Source organism: Lissotriton vulgaris, chromosome 9, assembly GCF_964263255.1.
Source record: "Lissotriton vulgaris chromosome 9, aLisVul1.2, whole genome shotgun sequence".
Taxonomy (NCBI): Eukaryota; Metazoa; Chordata; class Amphibia; order Caudata; family Salamandridae; genus Lissotriton; species Lissotriton vulgaris.
In genome coordinates, this window is record NC_141697.1 from 412534888 (window position 1) to 412561011 (window position 26124).

At 51.6% G+C, this 26124-nt stretch overlaps 1 protein-coding gene across 1 annotated transcript in view; it reads left to right on the plus strand.

The window, feature by feature from the left end:
- The window catches only part of DYNC1H1 (dynein cytoplasmic 1 heavy chain 1), a 1654074-nt gene that overhangs the window by 932274 nt on the left and 695676 nt on the right, over positions 1-26124 (plus strand). The window contains exon 53 of the mRNA XM_086937823.1: positions 23770-23887. Coding sequence (XP_086793949.1) covers positions 23770-23887 — 118 coding nt within the window. The remainder of the gene's footprint in view (positions 1-23769; positions 23888-26124) is intronic.

The following is a 26124-nucleotide window of genomic DNA, read 5'->3' on the forward strand; positions in this document are numbered from 1 at the left end:
CCGCGGTCGGGTCTGGATCGTTCCCGTTGGGCTCCAGACATTTTTGGAGAAAGTACTGAAAAGAGTGGAAGTTGGAGGAGATATTGGAAGAAGAAGACTAAAGAAGACTTCACAGGACATTGACGAAGAGAAAAGAAGGTGAAAACCTCGAGAACTTCGACGATCGTCGACGTCCACGCATTAAGGGAGGCCTGAACGCACGAGGATGGACAACACGCCGTTCAAGTTCTGCCCGAACTGCAGACACAAGTACGCGCAGAAGGACCAGCACCCGGTTTGCAACCTTTGCCTACCGGTAGAACACAGAAGCGAGGACTGCAACGCCTGCTCCGTCTTCGCCCAGAAGACCCTTCGTGTGAGGAAGAGACAGAGGGTAGCACACGCCACCCTCGAAGGAAAATCCCCGACGCCATCGCTGTACGAGCTGGGGATGTCCTCAGGAGGAGGACAACGCTGCCGCCGAAGACGACAGCTACACGGTCGTAGAGACAGATTACAAGAAGACACCTGATAAGGTAGGAGACTCGACGGCCCACAAGAACACGAGAGACTCTGAGTCTCGAAAGTACGAGGCCAAGCGCCCGAAGGCGCCGACGCAGCGACATCTGCCGTCCGCGACCACAAGCAGGCCCAGCGGATCCTCGGAGAAGGAGTCCCTGGCGCCGAAAGCTGTTGAGCAGCAGAAAGCGTCGAAGATCGTCGCCGAAAGGGACCGATCGACGTCGAGGGAGAAAGAAACTAAAGCCTCGGCACCGTCCAAGGACCCGAAAGCCAGTTCGACGTCCATGCCGTCGACGCCGAAAATCTCGCCGCCGAACCAGGCGACGAAGAGAGGGGTCGAACGTTCCGAAGCCGAAAACGCGGCCGAGATGGAAAGGAAAAGACGTCGGCTAGAAGCCGAGATGGCAAGCCTCTTGCAGCGGAGAAAGGATTTCGCCGCCGAGATGAGTGCCTTGACGATTCCACACAAGACCAAGCACGCCGTGCTAGATCTGGTCGAGGAGGAAGAGGAACATGTCGACGACCATGTGCCGAGCGACGAGATGGTCGACGACCGGGAAGGTGAAGAGAATCCCTACGAGGATTACAGCTATGAGGACGAAGAGGGCAGTAGGGTGGACGCTGAGTCGGCCAACTCTGACCCACGCGAGGAGGATTACCTAGACGTCGACACCGAGAGCCCGGAAGAGGCGGTCGACTCATACCCCTCGAGACCCTCGCCGCCGGACGACATCGGGGCATACAACTCGGCGATACAATCGGCCGCAACTGCATTCAAGCTAAAGCTCGACGAGGAAAAGCAGAAAGCAGACTTCCTGCTAGAGACATTGCTCCCAACACAAACAAGAAGCCAGTTCCTGCCAATGCTCGAGAGCGTCTTGGCTCAGGGAAAGGAAGCGTTCAAAGAGCCCGCAACATGCAAGGCGGTAACTCCCAGAACAGAGAAAAAATACAAACACGCCTCGAAGGACCCGGCCTACATTCGAGGCGAGGTCTCCGCTGACTTCATTATCATGGCCACAGCTAGGAAGAGGGCGAGCGTATCCACTACCTCGGGCCCACCACCGGATAAGGAGAGCAAGAGGATGGATCTGGTGGGGAGAAGGATCGAGCGAAATGCCGCGACCCACTGGCGCATGGCTAATTCCAACGCCCTGTTAAACAGGCACATGTACCAGATCATGGAGGGGCTGGGGCACTTGGTGAAGGACCTACCCCAGGATGCCAGGCAGAAGGCCGAAAAATTGATCGAAGAAGGGAAAAACGCGGCAAATTCTTGCCTTAAGACGGCCCTGGACGGAGCAGACACCGCCAGCAGGCTCATGATTATGGGTGTCATGGAAAGGAGACACGCCTGGCTCAGGATCTCAGGGTTCAAACCAGAGGTACAACACAGTATCCTGAATACACCGTTCAACGGCGAAACACTTTTCGGAGCAACAGTTGACGACAAACTATGCCAACTCAAAAAAGATAACGAGACGGCAAGATCCATGGGGGCATTGCAGTTCAGAGGCAACAGAAGAGGCACCCCGGCACGGAGGCCCGGCGGGAGAGGTGGAAACCAGCCAGGTACATCGCACCAGGCCTTCCAGCAGACGCACCAGACAGACTCGCAGGCTCAGCAAGGTCACTAGAACTAGTCCTGGCAGTACCAGCCAAGAGGTCAGTCCTTTCGAGGGAGAAATGGCTGTGGCCAGAATAGAACCTCGAAGTGACTTCAGACACCTCCGGGTGCCCGACCACAGAAAAGATCCCAGGGGGCACCACGTACGAAGGGGTCAGGACAATCTAAAGACCTACGACCACATGACACCAGTGGGAGGAAGATTAAAGTTCTATCTCCAAGAATGGAGAGAAATAACATCAGACAAATGGATCCTAAACATCATCCAATTCGGATACTGCTTGGAGTTGGAAAGAAAGCCAACAAACAGAAAACCAAGGGGGAAGCCACCAGCAAGAGAACAGCTGGCGAGGCTTCAGGAACAGGTGCAAGAACTTCTACAAAAACAGGCCATAGAAAGAGTTCCCTTCAGGGAAAGGAAAAAGGGAATATACTCAACGTACTTCCTAGTACCAAAGGTCGACGACAAGATGAGACCCATCCTAGACCTAAGGTTCCTCAACAAATTCATAAGAACACAAAAGTTCAAAATGACCTCCCTGCAGGAGGTGCTGCCGCAATTGCAGGTCGGAGACTTCATGGTCACGATAGACCTCAAGGACGCCTACTTACACATACCGATGAACGAGAAGCACAAGCATATGCTCAGGTTCGCAATCGGAGGAGGCCACTACCAGTTCACAACGCTGGCCTTCGGACTGAAATCAGCACCAAGGGTATTCACGAAGTGCCTCGCGGCAGTCGCAGCGCACCTACGAAGACAGGGGATACACGTATACCCTTACCTGGACGACTGGCTGGTGAAAGCAAACTCGTACCAGAAGTGCAAGCAGCATGAACATACAGTGACGAGCACGCTCATAAACCTGGGGTTCTCCGTCCATTGGAAGAAGTCATCAATGGAGCCGGAGCAAGTGAAGATTTTCCTGGGGGCAGAGATCAACACCTTACAGGGCAAAGTGTTCCCCAGCGAGAAGAGAGCAAGGGCACTGGTCAAGGAAACTCTCCTCTACCGGAAGGGACAAGCTCGGACAGTGAGGACTGCGATCAAGATCATGGGGATGATGGCATCGTGCATCCACCTAGTGCCGAACGTGCGGCTCCACATGAGACCCATGCAAGAATGGCTCCAGGAACAATGGTCACAGGCTTCGGGCAGTTGGGAGGATCTTGTGGTGGTGACGCACGCAGTGCAGAAGGAGATGACATGGTGGTCCTTGGAGAACTTAACAAGGGGACAGCCTCTAACACTCCCAACTCCGACAGTGACCATCACCACGGACGCATCCCTGAAGGGATGGGGCGCTCACATGGAGGAGCTCAAAGTGAGGGGTCTTTGGACGCCAGCAGATGCGACAAAGCACATCAATTACCTCGAATTGAAGACAATCTTCCTTGCACTGAAAGCCTTCCAGACAAGACTGTACAGGCAAAGGGTGTTGCTACAGACAGACAACACCACGGCGATGTTCTACATCAACAAACAGGGTGGAACACAGTCAACAACGCTTTCAACGCTGGCGCAGGAGATATGGAGGTGGGCCATACCTCTCCAGATAGACCTGCTAGCCATACACCTACCAGGGAAGGAGAACATTCAGGCAGACTGGCTGAGCAGACAGACCTCGGCATCCCACGAATGGGAGCTCAATGCTCAGGAGACAAGGAGGCTGTTCAACAGGTGGGGAACGCCATCAGTGGACCTGTTTGCAACACGCCAGAATGCGAAATGCCGAAACTTCGCATCCAGACAACACGAAGAAGGGTCCCTTGGGAATGCCCTATGGATAGATTGGTCCGGGAAATTTGCGTACGCTTTTCCCCCCGATACCACTGATACACAGAGTACTGAGCAAGTGCAGAGCGAGCACCATGACCCTGATACTGGTCGCGCCACAGTGGGCGAGGCAGACATGGTACTCGCAGATCATGGAGATGGCGCAGTGTGCACCCCACAGATTCGGCAGAAGAAAGGACCTGCTCTCCATGCAGAACGGAGAGGTGCTGCACCCAGAACCAGAGAGCATGAGCCTAGTAGCATGGCTCCTGAGGACATAGAGTTCGCACATTTGAGACTGCCAGAGAGCACCCTCAGGGTCCTTCGGGAGGCACGAAGGCCCAGCACAAGGAAGTGCTATGTCGCAAAGTGGAAAAGATTCACGATGTGGTGCAGGAGGGAAAGACTCCACAATAAAATGAAAAAGGACTCCACGGTACTGAAGTACCTGACACACTTACTGGAGAAAAACCTTAGCTCGTCCTCCTTGAGAGTTCACCTGGCGGCTATAGTGTCATACACAAGGGGTGAGATGGGCAGAAGCTTCTTCACATCACAAGTTGTAAAGAGGTTCCTGGAAGGAGCAAAAAGGATTGCACCACCCAAGCGGGTACCACCACCGGCATGGAACTTAAACGTGGTCCTGACGGAACTCATGAAGGAGCCCTTCGAGCCGCTTCACAAGGCCTCCTTGAAGATGCTAACTATAAAAACTGCTTTCCTGGTTGCAATTACGTCCTTACGCAGAGTGAGCGAGCTGCAAGCGCTAACGCTACAGGAGCCCTACTTACAAATCACACAATGACAGGGTGGTGATGAGGACCGACCCACACTTCATGCCGAAGGTGGTGTCCAGGTTCCACATGAACCAGTCCATACAGATACCGAGTTTTTTCCAAAAACCAACCACTAGCGCAGAGCGAGCTCTGCACACCCTGGACGCCAGAAGGGCGGTCATGCATTACATTGAAAGGACTAAAGGACACAGGACAACGAAACAGTTCTTTGTGTCGTTCCCCAACAGTTACATGGGCAAGGCAGTGACTAAGACCACTATTGCACGATGGATCGCGCAAACAATCCAACTCTGCCACAAAAGGGCAGGAGAAGAACTGGCAGAGGGGGCACGCGCCCACTCCACTAGAAAAAAGGGGGCTACAATAGCCTTCCTGGCCAATACACCCATACAAGACATATGCCTGGCGGCAACATGGGCTTCGGTGCACACATTCACGAAACACTATTGCGTGGATGTTCAGATGAACAAAGAAGCACAAGTCGGACAAAGGGTGCTCCAGCATATATTCAGAAACCAGAGCTCATCTTCCACCCAGCCGCCACGGAAATGAGAAACCACTACGAAATCTATGCACAGCATAGTGAATCCAGAAAGATTCACGCTGCAAAACGAATAGTTTCTTACCTGTCGGTGTAGTTTTGCAGCTTGAAGATCTTTCTGGATTCACTAGTGAACCCACCCACCTCCGCCAGAAAGATGAGGCTGGAGAGAGAAGAGGTGGTCACAAAAAAAAAAAAAAAAGGAAAATAGGAGGAGAAGAAGTAAGAAAATATAAGGACAAGTGGTAAAGAAATTATCACCTGAATAGAACATTGCAATTGCTTCAGAAAAGAAAGAAACACGGAAAAAAGAATCCGAAGATGACGCCCAAGAGTGGGAGCTTCCGCAGGAAGCATGCCGACGTCACCGGAAATGCACCCGAGGAGGTGTGACGCCGACGCCCACAAGGGCTACAAAAAAAAAAAAGAAAAGAAAAGACTACGAATCCGGACCCAACCACAAGACCGCGGAATATGCACAGCATAGTGAATCCAGAAAGATCTTCAAGCTGCAAAACTACACCGACAGGTAAGAAACTATTCGTACTAGAAAGAACATGAGGAAGAGGAGATCCTCAACTACATGGAGGACTTTGAGGGTCTACAGCAGGCCAGTGGCCTGGATACTTCCCAGAAGTGGGATCTTTGTTCTCTGAAGGCCTTGCCTTTACAGGACATTGCCACTTACCACACAGCCATCAGGAAGGCGGCTGATCTGTTGGACCTTTAGTTACCCTCAGCTGAGGTGAGCTCAAATATATTGACTGAAGTGTTGCATTCTCCCTCCTCTTCTGCTGAACCTCTGCTGCCTTTTAACAAGGCGCTGATGGAGCCAATTATGGAGGTGTGGCAGAAGCCCTTGTCTGCCCCTGCATTCTCTAGGTCAGCGGCAAGAGACTATAAGCCTGCTCCTGGTGATCCAGCTTTCTCTCCTCTTCGCCAGAAAGCTTGGTAGTTCAGGCTTCTTGTTCCAAGCAGTCAACTGGGTCGTTTCCTACCACCCAGGGGAATAGAGACTCAAAAAAACTTGAACAGTCTGCCAAAAAGGTGTTCTCCTCAGCAAGTGTGGCTCTAAAGTCAACAAACGCCACATGTTAGCTAGGAAGGTGCAGTCAAACACTAATGGACACTGTCAAGCAAGTAGCTCCTAAGTTGCCTGAAGATGACTGTGTTCATTTTTTGGAAGCGTTATCAGACACACAAGCGGCAGCCAGTCAGGTCAATAAGCCGGGTCTGGACACAGCTGACTGTCTCCTGGGTAATGTGCTCCTCTGTGGCTACCAGGCGGCCTGCTTGGCTTAGGTCTTCAGGTTTCTCTCCGGATGTACATGCTACTTTGCTCGATCTACCCTTTGATGGATCCAGATTGTTTGGAGGCGGATTCTGCGCTGCAGCGCTTCAAGGAAAGTAGGGCTAATGCAAGATCCTTGGGCCTGCAGTCCCAGCCCAGGGGCCATGGATACAAATGGTGCCGAGGCTTTGGGAATGCGGCTTCCTTTCGAGGCCGTCCACAGCCGCAGCAACAGCAGAACCCTCTGTACAGGTCGTACAGAGGAAATGGTAGAGGCTGCCTGTGAGGAGCCTCTTGACTGCAGTCTTCCTCCTCCTCTCTTGTGCCCACCACCGGTACCACAGGAAAGAAGCTCCAGATCCCCCATCTTGGAGCATGCTGGTCCTGTAGGGGGACGGGTGGCCCATTTTCTACAAGATTGGAAATCTGTTACTTCGGACCGTTGGATTTTGAATCTTGTGGAAAATGGGTATGGCCTGCCTTTTCAAGAGTTTCCACCTTTTTACGCTCCTCACCAGGACTGGTGTTCAGGTGATCATTTGCTGCTTTTGCAACAGGCGGTTCTTGCCTTGTTGCAGAAAGGTGTGATAGAAGTGATTACGGAGCAGGAAAGGGGTCAGGGATGTTACTCTTGTTATTTCTTGATCCCCAAGAAGGATGGTCGGTTGAGACCAATCCTGGACCTCAGGTGTGAGAAAGTGTCTTCTTTCTGCATAGCCGACCCTACTTTTTGCTGAACTGCTGTTGTACTTTGACTGAATGTGCCTTAGGCTCCTGCCAATTGGGTCCTATGTTCCTTCCATAAAACTGCATTGAAGACTAAATCCAATTGGCACTCTCTGACCACAGCTCAACCCCTGGTAAATGGTACCACAGGTACACAGGGCACTGTGACCAGGGAAGGCCTCTAAGGGGTGCAGCACTTTTTGTGCCATCCTTAGATGCCCTGTACCTTTACACTCATACACCGCCTTTGCAGGCTGCGTGTTTTGGTGCGAAGGACCATCCCTCTGAGAATGGTGAAGACCTCTCAGATGTGGAAGAAGATGGGGGGCATGAGACCATCCGAACCCCCCCCCCCCCCCCCCCCCCCCCCACACACACACACACACACACACACACCCAAAACCCTTCATAGGGAAAGAATTGCCCCAGTGGCCCTGACTCCAAGAATAAACCTCTCAGCACCTAGGTGGACCAGGTACTACTGAGGACATTGAGGACAACCTCAATGAGGACAACCTACTAGCAAGGTTGACCTTGAAGATTGGAGTTGGAGACCAGACTCCTGGCTCTAGAGAGAGAGAGAGCAGATATGGTCCAAGCACCCATCAATGGTGGCAGCAATTTACTCAATAAGGATAAATAGCAATCTTATGATCCTAAAATCCCCAAAGGGGTTGTCCCTAAATATAAAGAGTGATGATATCACAAAATGGTTCATAGCCAGTGAGAGGGCCTGTGAAATGAGAAAAGTGAAGAAGTCATACTGGGGAGTGTGAGAAGTTGGCCTGATATATGATGCTCACTAGTTCTAGTGATGACCTTGTATCAGTCCAAACAACCCTTATGGTGATTGGTTGTAAGTCAACCTTATAGACCAGCTATCCTAATGATAGCATGGACAAAGCAGTCTTCGGCTCAACTCTTTTGGCATGTGAAGCTAGCTGTTTTACCACATATAACCCCCTGAATACCAAATGAAAGGACACCACACAGGTAGTTATGAAAATAAACAAGATATTTATTAACTAACATACACCTCTGAACTCTTTATGAGATCAGAGGGCTAAGCACATGACAAGACTCTTAGGAAAAATACGTTTAAGTTGCACAATTACAATGTTGCCCTAGGGGCGCAACAAACCATATACTAAGTAAGTGGAATGTGAAAGTCGATAGAAGGAATGGAGCTGTCCAGAGGCTGTAGGATCGCTGGGACTACACTATCCTAACTTTAGGTAAGTAATAGGAGGCCCACGGAACGCGTGTGCAGTGTGTGAACTCACATGCGAGATACGTAACAACTTCTATGGACAGTACAGTACAGTTCAAGTAAAAGGTGAGTACGGACAATCCTGACTAGTTAGGACTAAAACGTCTGTGGAACTGGACACTAGGAGAGTCAATCTACCCTTGAGCACCGAAATGCTCTTGTTACCTCACCCACAGGCTGTGGGTGCATAGGTGCGAAGTCGTGTCGGGTTCCGGCATTGAAGTGTTTGGAGCCTGAAGGAAAAGATGCTGCAGGCGACCAGGAGGAAGATGTCCGATGTGATCCAAGGGTGGATCAGTTAAGAGGAGAACCTGAAAGCAGAGGGGACAATGTTCAAAGTCACTAGCCAGTGACTGGAGTGGAACCTGGAGTGGAACCAGATGTCGTCGTCGCGATCAGGTGAAGAGTGGACGCTTGTCTCTGCAGCCACGTGGACCAGTAGGTGTCTTCGACGACCAGGATGGAGGCACGAGCTGACCCACGCAGGCTCTCTGTCGGCGGTGTTGGATCCGGATTTAGAGTCAACAGGCCTTGGCAAAGGCAACCCACGCTGTGAGTGGAAACGGCGTCTGGAGTGGACCAGGAGGGTCGGGGGTGCTTCTCCTTTGCAGCCGCAACGCCAGCGAGGAACAGATGCATCGGCATCCTGCTCACAGCGAGCGGATCGTCTTATCCAGCGACCGCCGCAACAGAGCCCCAGCCTTCCGAGTGAAAACGCCACACGAGGCGCTCATTCCATTCTATCCAGCCAACTGACGCTGATACGAATATTATAATTTTCTAAGAATAGATTCCTCATTATCTTAATCCCTCTTCACGTGGGAACCCGGACTGTGCAGGCGCTCCAGGATAGTAAAGAAATAGCCTTTCGCTCTTCAATGACTCGTACCCTCGAGACCAACATCAAATGAAAGTGTGTCCTAATCACCGCTGGGCTTAATTGTTTAAATCCAGGCATATATTAAGTCCTGATGATGATCCTTTTATTTTAGAGCATAGGATCGAAACGCCGTCGACACTGCTATGTAGACATACATTGTTATATATTGTGATTTGCTAGGTGTATGTTCTACTACTGGGAATACTGCTAATTTAAATTCTAAAGCAGTACCACTTTTTTTGCTCAACTCTTCCTTTGCCTGATGTAAATATTCTTTCCTCTGCACCCTCTCTCACAACTTTCTCTTTATTCTTATGAGTTTGGTACAGGCTTGTGCCTCACTTCAAACAATATTATGTTTGTTATGTGATCGAAAGATTCGAATTGACCCTGTGTCAAACATTCCTAAAATAAATTCTATGCCCGGCTGGGTATTAGAAAAATTGTACTTGTTGTCCGATTGTGGTCCATATGTCATTGATTTTTTTCAGAAATTGTGTTGAGCTTAGGACCTTTGTTTTCTTAAATCTCCTTTGCAGGGAAGCAAGGGCCAGTCTGGAGCAACCAGACCAGCAGATTGGATTTCAAGGTTCGTCGTCTAGCAGGTCACTGGTCAGCCGGCAAGTGTCCAGACAACGCGTCGAGCAGCAAACAGGCAGAAGGGCCCCACGCAGATCTCGTGGATGCTGGAGGGCTGGTCTTCGGTGCAGGAGCTGCTCGGGTCGGGGCTTCTCAGTCCCCAAAGCACTTGGTCGAGGTTACCTCAGAAGTCGTGCTGGAGTAAAGTGCTGCTTCTTCCAAGATGGCCGGTCCCGTTGCACCCACGGATCTCAGCTGTGCTACAGATGTAGGTAGAGGTCAGAGAGGTCTGGGAATCCGGGTCTCGTCGGGCTCTGAAGTCTGGATCCTCGAGGGAAGACGACAAAGGGAAGCTGCTGGACGCTGATGGTGCCTGCTTGTGCAGGGTGGACACTCCTTGCCCACAAGGGAGATTTCTTCAGTCTTCTGTTGTAGAAAGTCAAAGTCAAGAGTTTCTTCTTGTAGAGTTTGAGTTCAGGATTAATCTAATTTGGAATGGGACCAGCTCCTACCTTTATCCTGCTAAAGGGGGCTGTACTACGACTAGGTCCCTCCTCTGGGTGGGACCAGGAAGGGGCGTGGTTACACCCCCTATCCTTTGTCCGGTCTTGCGCCAGAGCTGGGGCTGGAGAGCCCCAGGAACTGGTTTAGACCGGTGTATGCACAGGGACACCTTGTGTGCCCCAGGAATGTCTCATTCCTTTCAGCCCTGTCCTACCCAATACACAAAATACTGTCTGGGGTCTGGATTAGCACCTCCCAAGGAGGAAACTCTTTGTCCAAGCCTCCCTCGCTGGAAGGACTCCCAGCAGCAGGAGGTCAGACTTGTGTCTGTGGTGGCAGCATCCATTTTGTGATTCTGAGGCTCGGGTTAACTTTAACCGGGGTTCACAGTTAGGTACATGTTGTGTCCCTCTAAAAGGGTGGAATGCTACCCCCGTCTCCAGAACTGGCGAGGGGGTAGTATTCCAACTCGTATGACACCTTACTCGACATGTTTTGATAATGCTATGCCAAAGTTAACAATAACCGCGAGGATTATAATGCACTTAAGAGTATATGGTATAGCGTTATCATGGAAACAGCTAAAGGACTTGGTTCCGAAAGCTGTAGAGGCTCAGCTCATGCCAGAGCACTATCTCACATAATTCCAAGCACACTGCCTCCAGGATTGATAAGGCCTGCCATAGGAGCGACTTATAGGAGTATATGTTTCCATTTTAGGTTTAGATATAGGTATACTATATCTAAAGCAAAGGGTGATTACACCACCTTGCCCCAGCTGATTGATCAGCCAGTTGTGTCAGATTTGGATGGCCAGCCAGGGGTGGCATAATACATGCTGCAGCCCCTGGTAGGCCCTGGGTGCACCTATGCCCTGGGTACCTAAGGTACACTGTACAGGGGCTGATAAGGTGACTCAGTATCCAATTAGATATGTACCTAAGGTACATGGAGTCCATTTTACCGAGAGAGCAGGAAGCCTGGGGTCCTGAATAGCAGGATCCCAGGCCAACTAAGTCGAAAACCAGCAAAACATTAGGCAAAATGTTGGGTGCAACCATAGTCAGATATCCACCTTCATACAGGGGGCACTCCTTTGGGAACTGTTCTCTGGTAACTGCAGGGTCAGACGTCTGACCCTTCCAGGGGCAGATGCTGGGTCTTATGTCCCCATGAAGAGAGCTCAGAGTGCTTTGGACTCACTACTGAGGAATACAGTATTAGATTCAGTGGGCTCACAAAACCCAAAACCAATCCTGAATTTACTTTGTTGACTACTCCAGATTCTTTAACGTAGAATTATCCCCAGGCGTGGGATTGGATCCGGAAAACATTTCTGCTACAGCATCGCTGCTCACCGGGGGACTGCACCACGTGACTCCACCCTGACGTCCGCGTTTGTGATGTCAGCGACGATACAGAAGTCCCACCCCGGCGCACCTACGTCAGTTTTCTTCGGAGAACTTAACACACCACAACGCGGAGCCATCGCAAACAAAACTGTAAGAATGGTGGGAACAGTGTGTGAAAAACCCAGCTATTCAGAAGGGAAAGAAACAAAGGGTGAGGAACAGCACCATCCAGAATAGTGCCGGGTACTAAGGCACCGAGTCATGGATTGAAAGAATAGAGCGCAGCTACTGTAAGCAAGTCTGTAACCAACAAATCTGAAAGAAACCGGTTAGTATTAGATTCCTTACCGTAGAATATCCCCAGGCGTCAGACTGGATCCGGAAAATTTTGCGTAGCAGTACCCCTGCGCGTCCGTAGGCGTAGTCTGCTGCTCCGCGTCCGTCGTCAGCGTCGTTGGCGCTGGAATGACGTCGTCGGAGTACTTGGACGCCGCCCTTGTGCGCTGACGTCAGTTCTTCTTTTTTCCTCGCCAGCAAGCGCAGGTCCGGAGAAATTGGTACCCTTTAGTCACTTTTTGACTAAGCTTTTTCGATCCTTTTTGGATCCGTTTAGAGTCGAACGACTCAATCGGTGCCGGTAGGGATGCCCATGTTCAAGCCCTGTGCCGACTGCAACCGACTGATGTCGGTTACCGACCCCCATCCCCGGTGCCTACATTGCCTGGGGCCCGACCACGATGACAAGTCGTGCCCTGTCGAGCCTTGACGTCGAAGGCTAGGCGGGAGCATTCCCGTAAGCGCCTCTAGCTCCGGCAGTTGACCCGCGCAGTTCGAGGTCCCGGTCTGGAAGGAGGTCGAGGGACCGGTCGCGGGGCCGAAGTCAACACAGCTCGGCTAGTCGACACCACTCGTCAGGCTCCAAGTCCTCAGGTAAGAGGCACAAGAAGTCGAAGAGGCGACATCGCTCTTCTGACTCCCCCCGACGCGGCCGGGTGTTCAGGTGACATCGCCCACGCGGCTCCACCGGAGCCGCAGGCATCACGGCCTGCTCCATACCCGCCGGTCCCTGGGCATAACGCGACGCCGGAGATCGATGCTTTCCTCAATGCCATAAGGTTGCTCACTCCATCGGGTTCCGCGGCGCCTTCGGGCCACGCGGCCCCGACTGGGAGCCCAAGCGGGCAGGGTGCTTCGGCACAGTCGCCGACTTCGGTCCCGGCACCGTCAGCGACTTCGGTCCCGACGCCGTAAGGCCCCACTGGATCCCGACCTTACGACCCCTAGGGTGTCATCCCCGGCGTCGTCTTCGCACAACGCCGTCCCTGGTCCACCCCCTGGTCCGGACCCGTCATCAGAGAGGCGTCGCTCGATGCCACATTCAGCGCCAGCCGAAGAGGAATTCTTCGAGGGTCTGGATCCATCCTTTATCCCTGAATTTCAGGACCTGGACGACGAGGGAGACTGGGGGGGGGGGGGGGGGGTCAGAGTACCCCCTGGCACGTGAGTGCCAGTCATTTCAGGACTGGACACAGGAACTAGGGGAAGCCAGTGGCCTGGATACCTCCCCAAACACTGGTTTTGTCTCCCCTCCTACGGTGGCTACGGAGGAGGGGGCTGCTTATAGTGTGGTGCTGATGAGGGCAGCCAATGCCTTGGCTCTTGAGCTCTCCGTCGCAACGGTGAGGTCTAACATCCCACCAGAGGTCCTTAATCTGCAGGTAATCTCCGCAGAGCCTCTACTGCCATTTAGTGAGGCTCTCACAGACGTCCTATTGGGCACTTGGTCCAGGCCCACTACAGGTTCCCCTGTAGATAGGAACGTCGCTAGGCGACACGCCTCGGCGGGTCTTGGGCTCAAAATTCCACGGACCTGATAATTCTCGCATCGGTGCCTATTCCAATCATGGAGTCCCACTCTGCAACTTTGGGCAATAGCTTGCTTAATCTCCACAACGGCCCATACAACGCTAAGGATGCCTGGCCTCCACCTTGGGGTTGCCCAGGAGTGGACGCCTCACAGGGAAAGCCAGGATGGGTTCCACAGCGGTATTCGTACAAGCGCCTTGAGACCCTTGCGGGTGAGTAGTGCGCTGTACAAGTATCAATTTACAATTTACATTTTTCTCTGTTGGATACGGTTGCGGCTGTGCTGCCTGAGTGCCCGGAGAGATCCCGGGCGAAACTCACTCAAGCCCTCGCAGAGGGAAGGGACGCAGCGCGGTACTCCATACGATGTGGCCTGGATACCACGGACTCGCTGGGAAGAGCGATTTTAACGTCGGTGGCGGTTCGCCGCCACACCTGGCTGAGGTCCGCCAACTTTTCGGCAGATGTCCAAAACACCCTTATGGACATGCTGTTCCATGGCAGCCACCTCTTCGGTGGCAAGGCAGATTATGCGCTGGAACGCTTTAAGGACTCCAGGGCTACGGCCAAGTCCTTGGGCCTGTCGGCCCGCACCAGCAATCCTTTCGTGTCCATGGAAGGGGTGCTCCCACACGTCCTGCCAGCCACGGGCCGCAGACGAACATTCAGCGCGGCGGGGGACGTGGTTACTGTCGCGGCGGAAACAGGGGACAACGGCGCTGTCAGTCCACATCTACCCTTGCAGCATCCGCCTCAAAGCCTTCCTAGTCAGAGCTTTCAGGCCCATTTGACGCCAGTGGGGGGGCAGGGTTCGCCATCACCACCTCCACTGGCGCACCATCACAACGGACAGGTGGGTGCCGCAAATCGTCTGAAGGGGCTACTCCCTCCCCTTCGAGGCGACTCCTCCAGCCATGCCATCGCAGGACCACCGCGTGTGGGGGATCCCTTGCAACTTCTGCAAGAGTAAGTTTCGGCCCTCTTGGCCAAGGGGGCCATCGAGCGCGTTCCTGGTCCAGAAGTAGGACGTGGTTGTTACTCCCATTACTTTCTGGTTCCCAAGAAGGGCAAAGGGGTCCTACGCCCTATCTTGAACCTAAGGAACGTCAACGGCTTCCTCTGGAAGGAGAAGTTCAAGATGCTGACTTTGGCTCAGGTCTTAGCTGCCCTGGACCCAGGAGACTGGATGGTAGCGTTGGACTTGCAGGATGCATATTTTCACACCTCCGTCCTGCCGGCCCAACGGCGCTACCTGCGGTTCACGGTAGGCCACGAGCACTTTCAGTTTACCGTGCTCCCCTTCGGCCTTACCAGCGCCCCACCGGTGTTCACGAAGGTGATGGCGGTGGTCGCAGCTCATCTGCGCAGGTTGGGGGTCTCAGTCTTCCCCTACCTCGACGACTGGTTGTTGAAGGCGGGCTCTCCCCAGACAGTCGTCAACCACCTCCAGACTACGGCGGATCTCCTGCACCAGCTGGGATTTTCCATCAATGTGCCGAAGTCACAACTGTGTCCCTCTCAAAAGCTCCTTTTCATCGGAGCGGTTCTTGACTCGGCGCATTTTCGGGTTTTCCCGCCCAAACAGCGGGTTCGGGATATACAGGCTCTGAGTCCACTCTTCCGGCCTTTATCCCGGGTTTCGGTCAGGTTGACGCTGCGGCTTTTGGGGCTGATGGCCTCCTGCATCCTTCTGGTACATCACGCACGGTGGCGGATGCGGGCTCTGCAGTGGGACCTGAAGTTTCAGTGGGCCCAGCATCAGGGCAACCTGTCCGACCATATCCTGATCTCGGAGGGCACTGCGAGACAACTGCAGTGGTGGCTCACGGACCGCGATTGGATCAACGGCAGATCCCTCTCCCTTCCCCAACCGGAGCACGTAGTTGTGACGGACGCGTCCCTCCAGGGCTGGGGAGGCCACATGGGAGAGGCGGAAGTCAGAGGCCTCTGGTCTCCGGCGGAGTCCCGGCTCCATATCAACCTTTTGGAGCTGCAGGCGATTCGTCTAGCACTGAAGGCATTCCTCCCGTATGTCCAAAGGAGTGTAGTGCAGGTGTCCACGTACAACACCACTGCCATGTGGTACTGCAACAAACTGGGCGGGGTGGGGTCGTGGACCCTCTGCCAGGAGGCTCTGCGCCTATGGCAATGGCTGGAACATCAGGGCGTGACTCTGATGGTTCAACACCTGGCAGGTTCTCTGAACGCCAGGGCGGACGAACTCAGCTGCCGGTGCATGATGGATCACGAATGGCGTCTGAACTCGGACGTGGCGCAAGGTCTCTTTCAGCAATGGGGAGAGCCTTGGTTAGATCTATTCGCCACCGAAGAGAACGCGCAATGTCATCAGTTCTGCGCGTTGGAATTTCCAAGGCGGCACTTGCTCGTGGACGCTTTTCGTCGGTATCCCGAGCTACTCAGTATGTCAGTCGATCCCCCGGTTCGTCTGCCTCTTCAGGAGGACCTTCTGTCGCAGCAGCAGGGGACGGTCCTCCACCCGAACCTGTCCTGTCTCCACTTCCATGCTTGGAGATTGAGCGGCGACAGTTGAGGCCATTTGTCTTGCCTCCTGAAGTCTGTAACATCATTCTGGCAGCCAGGCGTCCCTCCACAAAGTCGGTATACGCCTGCAGGTGGAATAGATTTGTGGCATGGTGCACAGCAAAGGCTATGGATCCTCTCAATGCCCCTCTCTTTGAGATTCTTCTCTTCCTTCTTTCTCTTGCCCAGCAGGGCTCTGCTCTGGGCACTATCAAGGGCTATCTTTCGGCTCTTTCAGCCTTTCTGAGGCTGCCTGACCAACCTTCTTTGTTCAAGTCCCCTATAGTAAACAGATTTCTGAAAGGCATCACTCATACCTTTCCTCCTGTTCCTTTCGTGATGCCTCAGTGGGACTTGAACCTGGTTCTAACATTTCTGATGTGCGCTCCCTTTGAGCCACTTCATAACTGTCCACTTCGCCTTCTTTCTTTGAAGACTGCCTTCCTTGTAGCCATCACCTCTGCCAGGAGAGTGTGTGAGCTCCAGGCCCTCTCTTGTAAGCCTCCTTTCCTTTCAGTCCATCCGGACAAGGTTGTTTTGAGGACTAGGCCCTCCTTCTTGCCTAAGGTGGTCACGGCCTTCCACATGGGGCAGTCCATCACTTTGCCCACCTTCTTTCCGCCTCCGCACCCCTCGAGAGAGGAGGAGAGGCTCCACCATCAGGACCCAAAACGTGCGCTCTCGTTCTATCTGGATCGCACACGCCAGTTCCGGGTGGATGATCAACTCTTTGTTGGGTACGCGAGCGCTAAGAAAGGGAAAGCGGTGCACAAGAGGACCATTTCTCGATGGATTATCATGTGCATCCAGGCGTGTTACTCCTTGGCTAAGAAGGAACCACCTGTTGGGCTGCGGGCTCATTCCACTCGAGCCACGGCCACTACAACTGCCTTGGGCCGAGGTGTGCCCTTGCAAGACATTTGCCAGGCTGCTACGTGGGCTTCGTTGCACACGTTTGCGAGGCACTACTGCCTGGACAGTCAAGTCCGGAGGGATGGCTACTTCGGCCGTTCCGTTCTCCAGGACTTTCTGGTGTGAATATTGGTTCGCAGACCCACCACCACGGGGATAGTATTGCTGGGGTATCTATTCTAAGGTAAGGAATCTATCACTAACGTGTCTCTTTCAGATGCACAAGTTACCACTTGTGTAACGATATATCTGTAAGAGACATTAGTTAGTGATAGATTCCTTACCGACCCACCCATCCTCCCCGTTCTGCGAACCTTTATCTAGGGGTAAGGTCATTCCCTTTCAGGGCCCTAGTTTCATGGCACCAGTGTTGGTTTTTGGCATGGCTCTGCGCTTCTGGTGCGGAAAAGCTGTGTCTAAGAACTGACGTCAGCTCGCAGAGACGGCGTCTAAGTACTCCGACGACGTCATCACGGCGCCGACGACGGACGCGGAGCCGCAGACAACGCCTACCGACGCGCAAGGGTACTGCTAAGCAAAAGTTTCCGTATCTAGTCTGACGCCTGGGGAAATTCTAGGAATCTATCACTAACTAATGTCTCTTACAGATATATCGTTACACAAGTAGTAACTTGTGCGTCAGGGCGTGACCCTGGTGGTTCAACACCTGGCAGGCTCTCTGAATGCCAGGGCGGACGTACTCCGCCATCGGTGCATGATGGATCACGAATGGCGTCTGAACTCGGACGTGCACAAGGTCTCTTTCAGCAATGGGGAGAGCCTTGGTTAGATCTATTCGCCACAGAAGAGAATGCGCAATATCATCTGTTCTGCGCGTTGGAATTTCCAAGGCGGCGCTCGCTCTGAGACGCTTTTTGTTGCGAGTGGAGTTGCGGTCTATTGTACGCCTTTCCGCCTATACCACTTCTGCCCAGAGTGCTGAAGAAGATCAGGCGCGACCGGGCCCAGGTTATCCTTGTGTCTCCGGACTGGGCACGAAGATACTGGTTTCCCGAGCTACTCAGCATGTCAGTCGATCCCCCGATTCGTCTGCCTCTTCGGGAGGACCTTCTGTCGCAGCAGCAGGGGACGGTCCTGCACCTGAACCTATCCAGTCTCCACCTACAAGCTTGGAGATTGAGCGGCGGCAGTTGAGGCCATTTGACTTGCCTCCCGAAGTCTGTGATAACATTCTGGCAGCCAGGCGTCACTCCACAAAGCCGGTATACGCCTGCAGGTGGAACAGATTTGTGGCATGGTACACAGCAAAGGCTGTGGACCCTCTTTGCACCCCTTTCTGAAGTTCTACTCTTCCTTCTTTCCCTTGCCCAGCATGGCTCTGCTCTGGGAACTCTTAAGGGGTACCTTTCTGCTCTTTCCGCCTGTGAGAAGTTTGCCTGATATATGATGCTCACTAGTTCTAGTGATCACCTTGTATCAGTCCAAACAACCCTTATGGTGATTGGTTGTGAGTCAACCTTATAGACCAGCTATCCTAATGGTAGCATGGACAAAGCAGTCTTAGGCTAAACTCTTTTGGCATGTGAAGCAAGCTGTTTTACCACACATAACCCCTTGAACACCAAGTGAAAGGACACCACACAGGTTGTTATGAAAATAAACAAGTATTTATTAACTAACATACACCTCTAAACTCTTTATGAGGTCAGAGGGCTAAGCACATGACAAACTCTTAGGAAAAATACGTTCAAGTTGCACGATTTACAATGGTGCCCTAGGGGCACGACAAACCATATACTAAGTAAGTGGAATGTGAAAGTCAATAATAGGAATGGAGCTGTCCAGAGGTTGTAGGATTGCTGGGACCACGCTATACTAACTTGAGGTAAGTAATAGGAGGCCCACGGAGCACGTGTGCAGAGTGTGAACTCACACGCAAGATGCGTACAAACGTCTATGGACAGTACAGTTTAAGAAAAAGGTGAGTACAGACGTCCATGACTAGATAGGACCAAAACGACTGTGGAACTGGGCACTAGGAGAGTCAAACTGCCGTTGAGCACCGAAATGCTTGTGTTACCTCACCCACGGGCTGCGGGTGCATAGGTGCAAAGTTGTGTCGGGTTCCGGCGTTGAAGTCTATGGAGCCTGGAGGAAAAGATGTTGCAGGCGGTCAGGAGGAAGAGGCTGGATCAGTGAAGAGAAGAACCTGAAAGCAGAGGGGACAATGTTCAAGTCACTAGCCAGTGACTGGAGTGGAACCAGGAGTGGAACCAGATGTCGTCGTCTCGATCAGGTGAAGGTGGACGCTTGTCTCTGCAGCCACGTGGACCAGGATGGAGGCACGAGCTGTCCCACGCAGGCACCCGCTGTCGGCGGCGTCGTCTCCGGATTCGGGTTCAACAGGCCTTGGCAAAGGCAACCCACGCGGTCAGTGGAAACGGCGTCTGGAGTGGACCAGGAGGATCCGGGGTGCTCCTCTTTTGGAAGGGAGCATGGGTCAGTCTGAAGCAACCAGACCAGCAGTGAAGTTGTCGGAGTTCGTCGTCTAGGAGGTCACTAGCCAGCCGGCAAGTGACCAGACAACGCGTCGAGCAGCAACCAGGCAGAAGGGCCCCACGCAGATCTCGTGGATGCTGGAGGGCTGGTCTTCGATTCAGGAGCTGCTCGGGGTCGGGGCTTCTCAGTCCCCAAAGCACTTGGACGAGGATGCCTCTGAAGTAGTGCTGGAGCGAAGTGCTGCTTCTTTCAAGATGGCCGGTCTCACCTGTCTCGTCGCACCCACAGATCTCAGCTGTGCTGCAGATGTAGGTAGAGGTCGGAGAGGTCTGGGAGTCCGGGTCTCATCGGGCTCTGAAGTCCGGATCCTTGCAGGAAGACGACAAAGGGAAGCCGCTGTACGCTGATGGTGCCTGCTTGTGCAGGGTGGACACTCCTTGCCCACAAGGGAGATTTCTTCAGTCTTCTGTGGAGCAGAACGTCGAAGTCCAGAGTTTCTTCTTGTAAAGTTGAGCAGGATAATCTAATTTGGAATGGGACCAGCTCCTACCTTTATTCAGCTAAAGGGGGCTGCACTACGACTAGGTCCCTTCTCTGGGTGCGACCAGGAAGGGGGGTGGTTACACCCCCTTTCCTTTGTCTGGTCTTGCGCCAGCTCTGGGGCTAGAGTGCCCCAGGAACTGGTTTAGACCGGTGTATGCACAGGGACACCTTGTGTGCCCCAGGCGTGTCTCATTCCTTTCAGCCCTGTCCTACCTAATACACAAAATCCTGTCTGGGGTCTGGGGTAGCACCTCCCAAGGAGGAAACTCTTTGTCCAAGCCTCCCTCGCTGGAAGGACTCCCAGCAGCAGGAGGTCAGACTTGTGTCTGTAGTGGCAGCATCCATTTTGTGATGCTGAGGCTCGAGTTAACTTTAACCGGGGTTCACAGTTACATTAATGTCGTGTCCCTCTAGAAGGGTGTAATGCTACCCCCGTTGCCAGAACTGGCGAGGGGGTAGTATTTCAATTCGTATGACACCTTACTCGACATGTTTTGATAATGCTTTGCCAAAGTTGGCAATAACCGCAAGGATTATAATGCACTTAAGAGTATATGGTATAGCGTTATCATGGAACAGCTATTAGGACTTGGTTCCGCAAGCTGCAACCGGGGTCAGCTCATGCCGGAGCACCATCTCACATAATTCCAAGCACTCTGCCTTCAGGATTGATAAGGCCTTCCATAGGAGTGACTGATAGGAATATATGTGTCCATTTTAGTTTTAGATATAGGGAACTATATCTAAAGCAAAGGGTGATTACAACACCTTGCCCCAGCTGTCGTGCAACCAGTTGTGTCTGTTTAGATGGCCAGCCAGGCGTGGCATAATACATGCTTCAGCCCCTGGTAGACCCTGGGTACACCTATGCCCTGGATACCTAAGGTATTCTGTACAGGGACTGATAAGGTGGCCCAGTACCAATTGGTAAATGCACCTAAGGTACATGGTTGTTAATTTAGAGAGAGAACAGCTAGGCTGTGGGTCTGATTAGCAGGCCCACAGCCAGGGAAAGTCGTAAACCAGTGAAGCAAAAAGCAAAAATCGGGGGTGACCATAGGATTGCAGACCCTACTCTCCTACACCGCCTTCTTACGGCTACCTGATCAGACTTCCTTATTCAAGCCCCCCATTGTAAATAGATTTCTGAAGGGCATCACACACATGTTCCCTCCTGTTCCCTTAATGAAGCCCCAGTGGGACTTGAATCTTGTACTCACTTATCTAATGTGTGCTCCCTTTGAGCCGCTCCATAACTGTCCTCTCCGTCTTCTTAACCTGAAGACTGCTTTCCTGGTTGCCATCTCCTCTGCCAGGAGAGTGAGTAAGCTCCAGGCTCTTTCTTCTACTCCACCTTTCCTCTCTGTTCATCCGGACAAGGTGGTGTTGCGTACACGACCTTCCTTTCTGCCCAAGGTTGTCAAGGCCTTCCACATCGGGCAGTCCATTACCTTGCCCACCTTCTTTCCGCCTCCGCATCCCTCGAAAGAGGAAGAGAGGCTCCACCGTCTGGACCCAAAACGTGCGCTCTCCTATTACCTAGAGAGCACACACATCAGTTCCGGGTGGATGACCAACTCTTTGTTGGTTACGTGAGCGCGAAGAAGGGAAAGGCGGTACACAAGAGGACCATTTCCTGGTGGATCATCTTGTGTATTCAGGCATGTTACTCCATGGCCAAAAAGGAGCCCCCTGCTGAATTGCGGGCTCATTCCACTCGAGCCACGGCAACAACAACTGCCTTGGGCCGAGGAGTCCCCTTACAGGACATTTGCCAGACGGCTACGTGGGCCTCGCTGCACACGTTTGCAAGACACTACTGCCTGGACAGTCAAGTCCGGAGGGATGGCTTCTTTGGCCGTTTTGTCCTCCAGGACTTTCTGGTGTGATATTGGTTCGCAGACCCACCACTGGGGTTGGTATTGCTGGGGTATCTATTAAAAGGTAAGGAATCTCACTAACATGTCTCTTTCAGATGCACAAGTTACTACTTGTGTAACGATATATCTGTAAGAGACATTAGTTAGTGATAGATTCCTTACCGACCCACCCATCCTCCCCGTTCTGCGAACCGATATCTAGGGTTCACAGCACCAGTGTTGGTTCTATCATGGCTCTGCGTATCTGGCGCGGAAAAGCCGTGTTTCAGAACGGATGTCAGCGAGCATGGACGGCGTCTAAGTACTCCGACGTCATTCCGGCGCTGCCGACGACGGACGCGGAGCCTAAGACTGCTTTGTCCATGCTACCATTAGGATAGCTGGTCTATAAGGTTGACTTTACAACCAATCACCATAAGGGTTGTTTGGACTGATACAAGGTGATCACTAGAACTAGTGAGCATCATATATCAGGCCAACTTCTCACACTCTTAATGGCAGCACTGCACTTACAGGGCCCAGGAATGGCCCTGGGTGCTGTAGGGGCACAGGGCTCATGCACCTGTGCCCACACCACTGGCATAGGACACCCAGCTAGAGGGGTGACTGATGAATGCCAGGGCAGTTAGCTTGTGGGCATGGCACACCGAGATGTGTGCCATGTCGACTCTTTGTTTAGATCTGTACCTAGTCACTCAGCCTGCAAAGGCAGTATGTGGGTGTCAGGGTACAGGGCCCCTAAGGGTGGCACAATAAGTGCTGCGAGGCGCTCCGAAACTGGTGACGGAACTGCTCCGTCACGCCCCTCGGGTGAGCTGTGCTTGTGACAGAACGGTTCCGTCACGTCCCTGCCCGCTCAATAGAAAGCTCCGCGCAGGCGTGAACTCAGTACCGCGCAGGCGCAGCGAGTGGGCCGTGACGGAACCGTTCCGTCACCAGCACAGCCCACCCGAGGGACGTGACGGAGCGGTTCCGTAACCAGCTTCTGAGGGGTTAATGCAAACGTTCAGTACACTAATTTATAGTTTACAGGGCTATAAAGGACCACTTTTAAGTTTTTTTTCCTGTAACATCATTTCATTTACCAAACTCATGCTCCTTTATTCTTTCCTTTGTGGTTGCACAATTATTTTCCTTTGATACTCTTTGTCCATTGAACTCCTGGTTGAGTAATTGCCAAATGTTGTAGTGGGAGGGGTTTATTGAAAGGCATTGATGCTTAAATTAAACAAAAAGTTGACCACAGCAAAGTTGTCCCGTTGTTAATGCTTTGTGTTTGACCATGATAGCTCAATACAGGGCCCAAACTGGTGCTTGTCGCATAAGTGTTTAGCTAAATGTTTTTCTTGGTGGTCTAAGGGGACTAAAGCTTTGCATGTCCCTACACCATAGTGCTTACGTTTCTCAGATAATGGTTTTCAGCCCTGTCAAAATGTGATGCTTGGCAGAGTGGCCCGAATCAAAAGTTGACTTTATTTAAAACAGGGTGCAGGTGGTGTTTTCATGCTACATGCAATTATGTTACTACATAAGGGTATTTTTGTGCACACTAAAAGAACAAAGGCCAATAGAAACCAGATTCATTGTTTGACTGCTTTAAGATGGGAGGCTTTAGTGTGGTGTTTATTTAATGTTGGTAAGTGTTTCTTATCTTTTGGTGTGTTGATGTAAAGTAAACAGTTTCAATTTTGTTTCTTATTTACATTTTTTTCTTTTTGGTAGTGATGCTATACGGGAGAAAATGAAGAAAAATTACATGTCAAATCCAAGTTACAATTATGAGCTTGTAAACCGAGCCTCCTTGGCTTGTGGTCCAATGGTTAAGTGGGCCATTGCACAGGTAATTTACTTTTTCGATACTTTACTGTCTTCTAATTGATCAGTGTTATAAACATATTTGACTCCGGATTTGTCTAATGATATTTTCATTAAAAGATTCTTTAGGTAGGACTGGAAAAGCCTCTACAAAAAGAAGGCATTACTTCACAATTTCTGAGAGAACCGTTGTGTGGGGATCCTTCATTCCTCATCTGCTTGTTATTAAAACATCCTCTGCCCCATACCTCTGCTCCATAGCCCATACCTTAACAGAAAAATAAAGTTTTTTTCTCTTCTTTGTACAGTCTCTTGTTCGTGGTAACTGCATTTTCATATATTCTGTTCTCCAGTTGGCCAAATGAAGCTGAAACGTGGTATTCCTATTCCACCCATACTGTTGAGAAGGGGGTTCAAGATGTGGGTTTGACGCTGAAAACAGTTCTGTGCCATAATACTAGATAAGGTCTGGAACTTTGATATGAACCCATCTTTTGGTAGAATCTTTATGCACGGTGAAACTGTCTCCAATTCTGGAGGTGAAGCATCTGACAGATTGAGTAAACTCAGCAAGTCTCCAGGGTGCAAGCTTTTATATTTTCATTGAAATTTAACATTTGTAATAGTTGGCCAGCACAATCTGAACTCTGCCCCAAGGGTGATCATAAAAGCGCTAATAAACATGAACCTCTGGTTATTTTTTCATTAACCATGTATAAACCTTGAGTGTTGGTACTTCTTGCTGGACTTGAAGATCTGGCACTTGAGGAACCATTAGAAAAACAGTACCGTGAAAGAAACTGGAGTTCTGAGACAAATATTTGGCAAGGGTAAAATGTGCATATTAGAATCAACCTTCATTACTGAAGAGTATGATGAAGACAAGGAAGTATATGAACATGATGAATTCTTTCAGTCTTGTGGTCCTCACCTTGTGACTATTCCTCAGGCATCAGACTGGATCCGAAAACTTAAAAGAAGTATTTCTGTGCTGCAGGCGGTGGCGTTGTGTGGCTCCACGCCAATGTCCATGTGCTCTGGAAAGTGAAGTGCGGAGCTGCATATAAGCGCCACCCCTGCGCGCTGCTATGGATCTGGAGATAATCCTTGGTCTTTTCTATGCCTTTTTCAGCAATATTTTGCCGGTGCGCAAGGAAAAATGCCACCCCAAAGGCGTCCCTAATTTCAAGCCATGTAGGGATTGCCATAAACATATGTCAGAGACAGACCCTCATGAAGTATGTCTATAATGCGTGGAGGTGTAGCACAATTCCAGAACCGATAATATCACCCAGATGAATTTGAAGGCCATACAGGACCGCAAGGTGACGCTGTATGTTGGCAAACATCGGAAGATTCCTCACCATGACTTGTCAAAGTTGAAAGAAAGATCCTGTTTTCCCTCCCGAGGTTGTTCTCACAGCAGATCATTGTGGTCAAGGTCTTTGGTAAAGCCTAAGAAAAAGCATTAAAAAAAATTGAACCGGAATGTAGCCCTTTCCCACCACTGTCGGGCTCCAAAGTGGGAGCTGCAAGATGCCAGTGACCCCTTTTTCCTTCTCTCGACACTGGCCTTGTTTCTTCTCCTGGCCCTGCCCCTGAAAAAAGCAAGTCCTTCACTGTTACATGGAAGGTGGCAGATTTAATTTACCTACTGTTACTAACTGTAGGAAAGTGGATTTCTGTAGCAGTAACCATTACCTCCCCTCCCCCCCCCCCCCCCCCCTTTCCACTCGCACACACTTTTTGCCAGAATTCTGTGCCTAGGGTCCCTGCCAATCAGGCTCCCAGGGCCTGTGTTCTTTCCCAAAACTGTACCTTTGTACCCTCAATTGGCACCTTACTGCCACATGTAAGTCCCCTGGAAAAGGTACCATGGTTGCCAAGGGCATTGTCACCAGAGAAGGCCTCTAAGGGCTGCAGCACATATTGTGCCACCCTTAGAGATCCTGTACTTTAACACACACGCACACACTGCCATTGCAGGCTGCGTGTTTTGGTGCAGAGAAAAGTGAAGTTGACATAGCACACATCTGTGTGCCATGCCTGCCATCTACTGCGTGGGGCCTAGGTAAGTCACCCCTCTAGCAGTGTACCCTAAGCTGAGGGTACAGTGGCATGAGCCCTGTACCCCTTCAGTGTCTAATTCCCTTCTTAGACATTGTAAGTGAAGTAAAGGCATGGGAGTTTGTCATTACTAACTCCACACAACCATAATGGCTTTACTGAATTCTGGGAAGTTTGGTAGCAAACTTCTCAGTA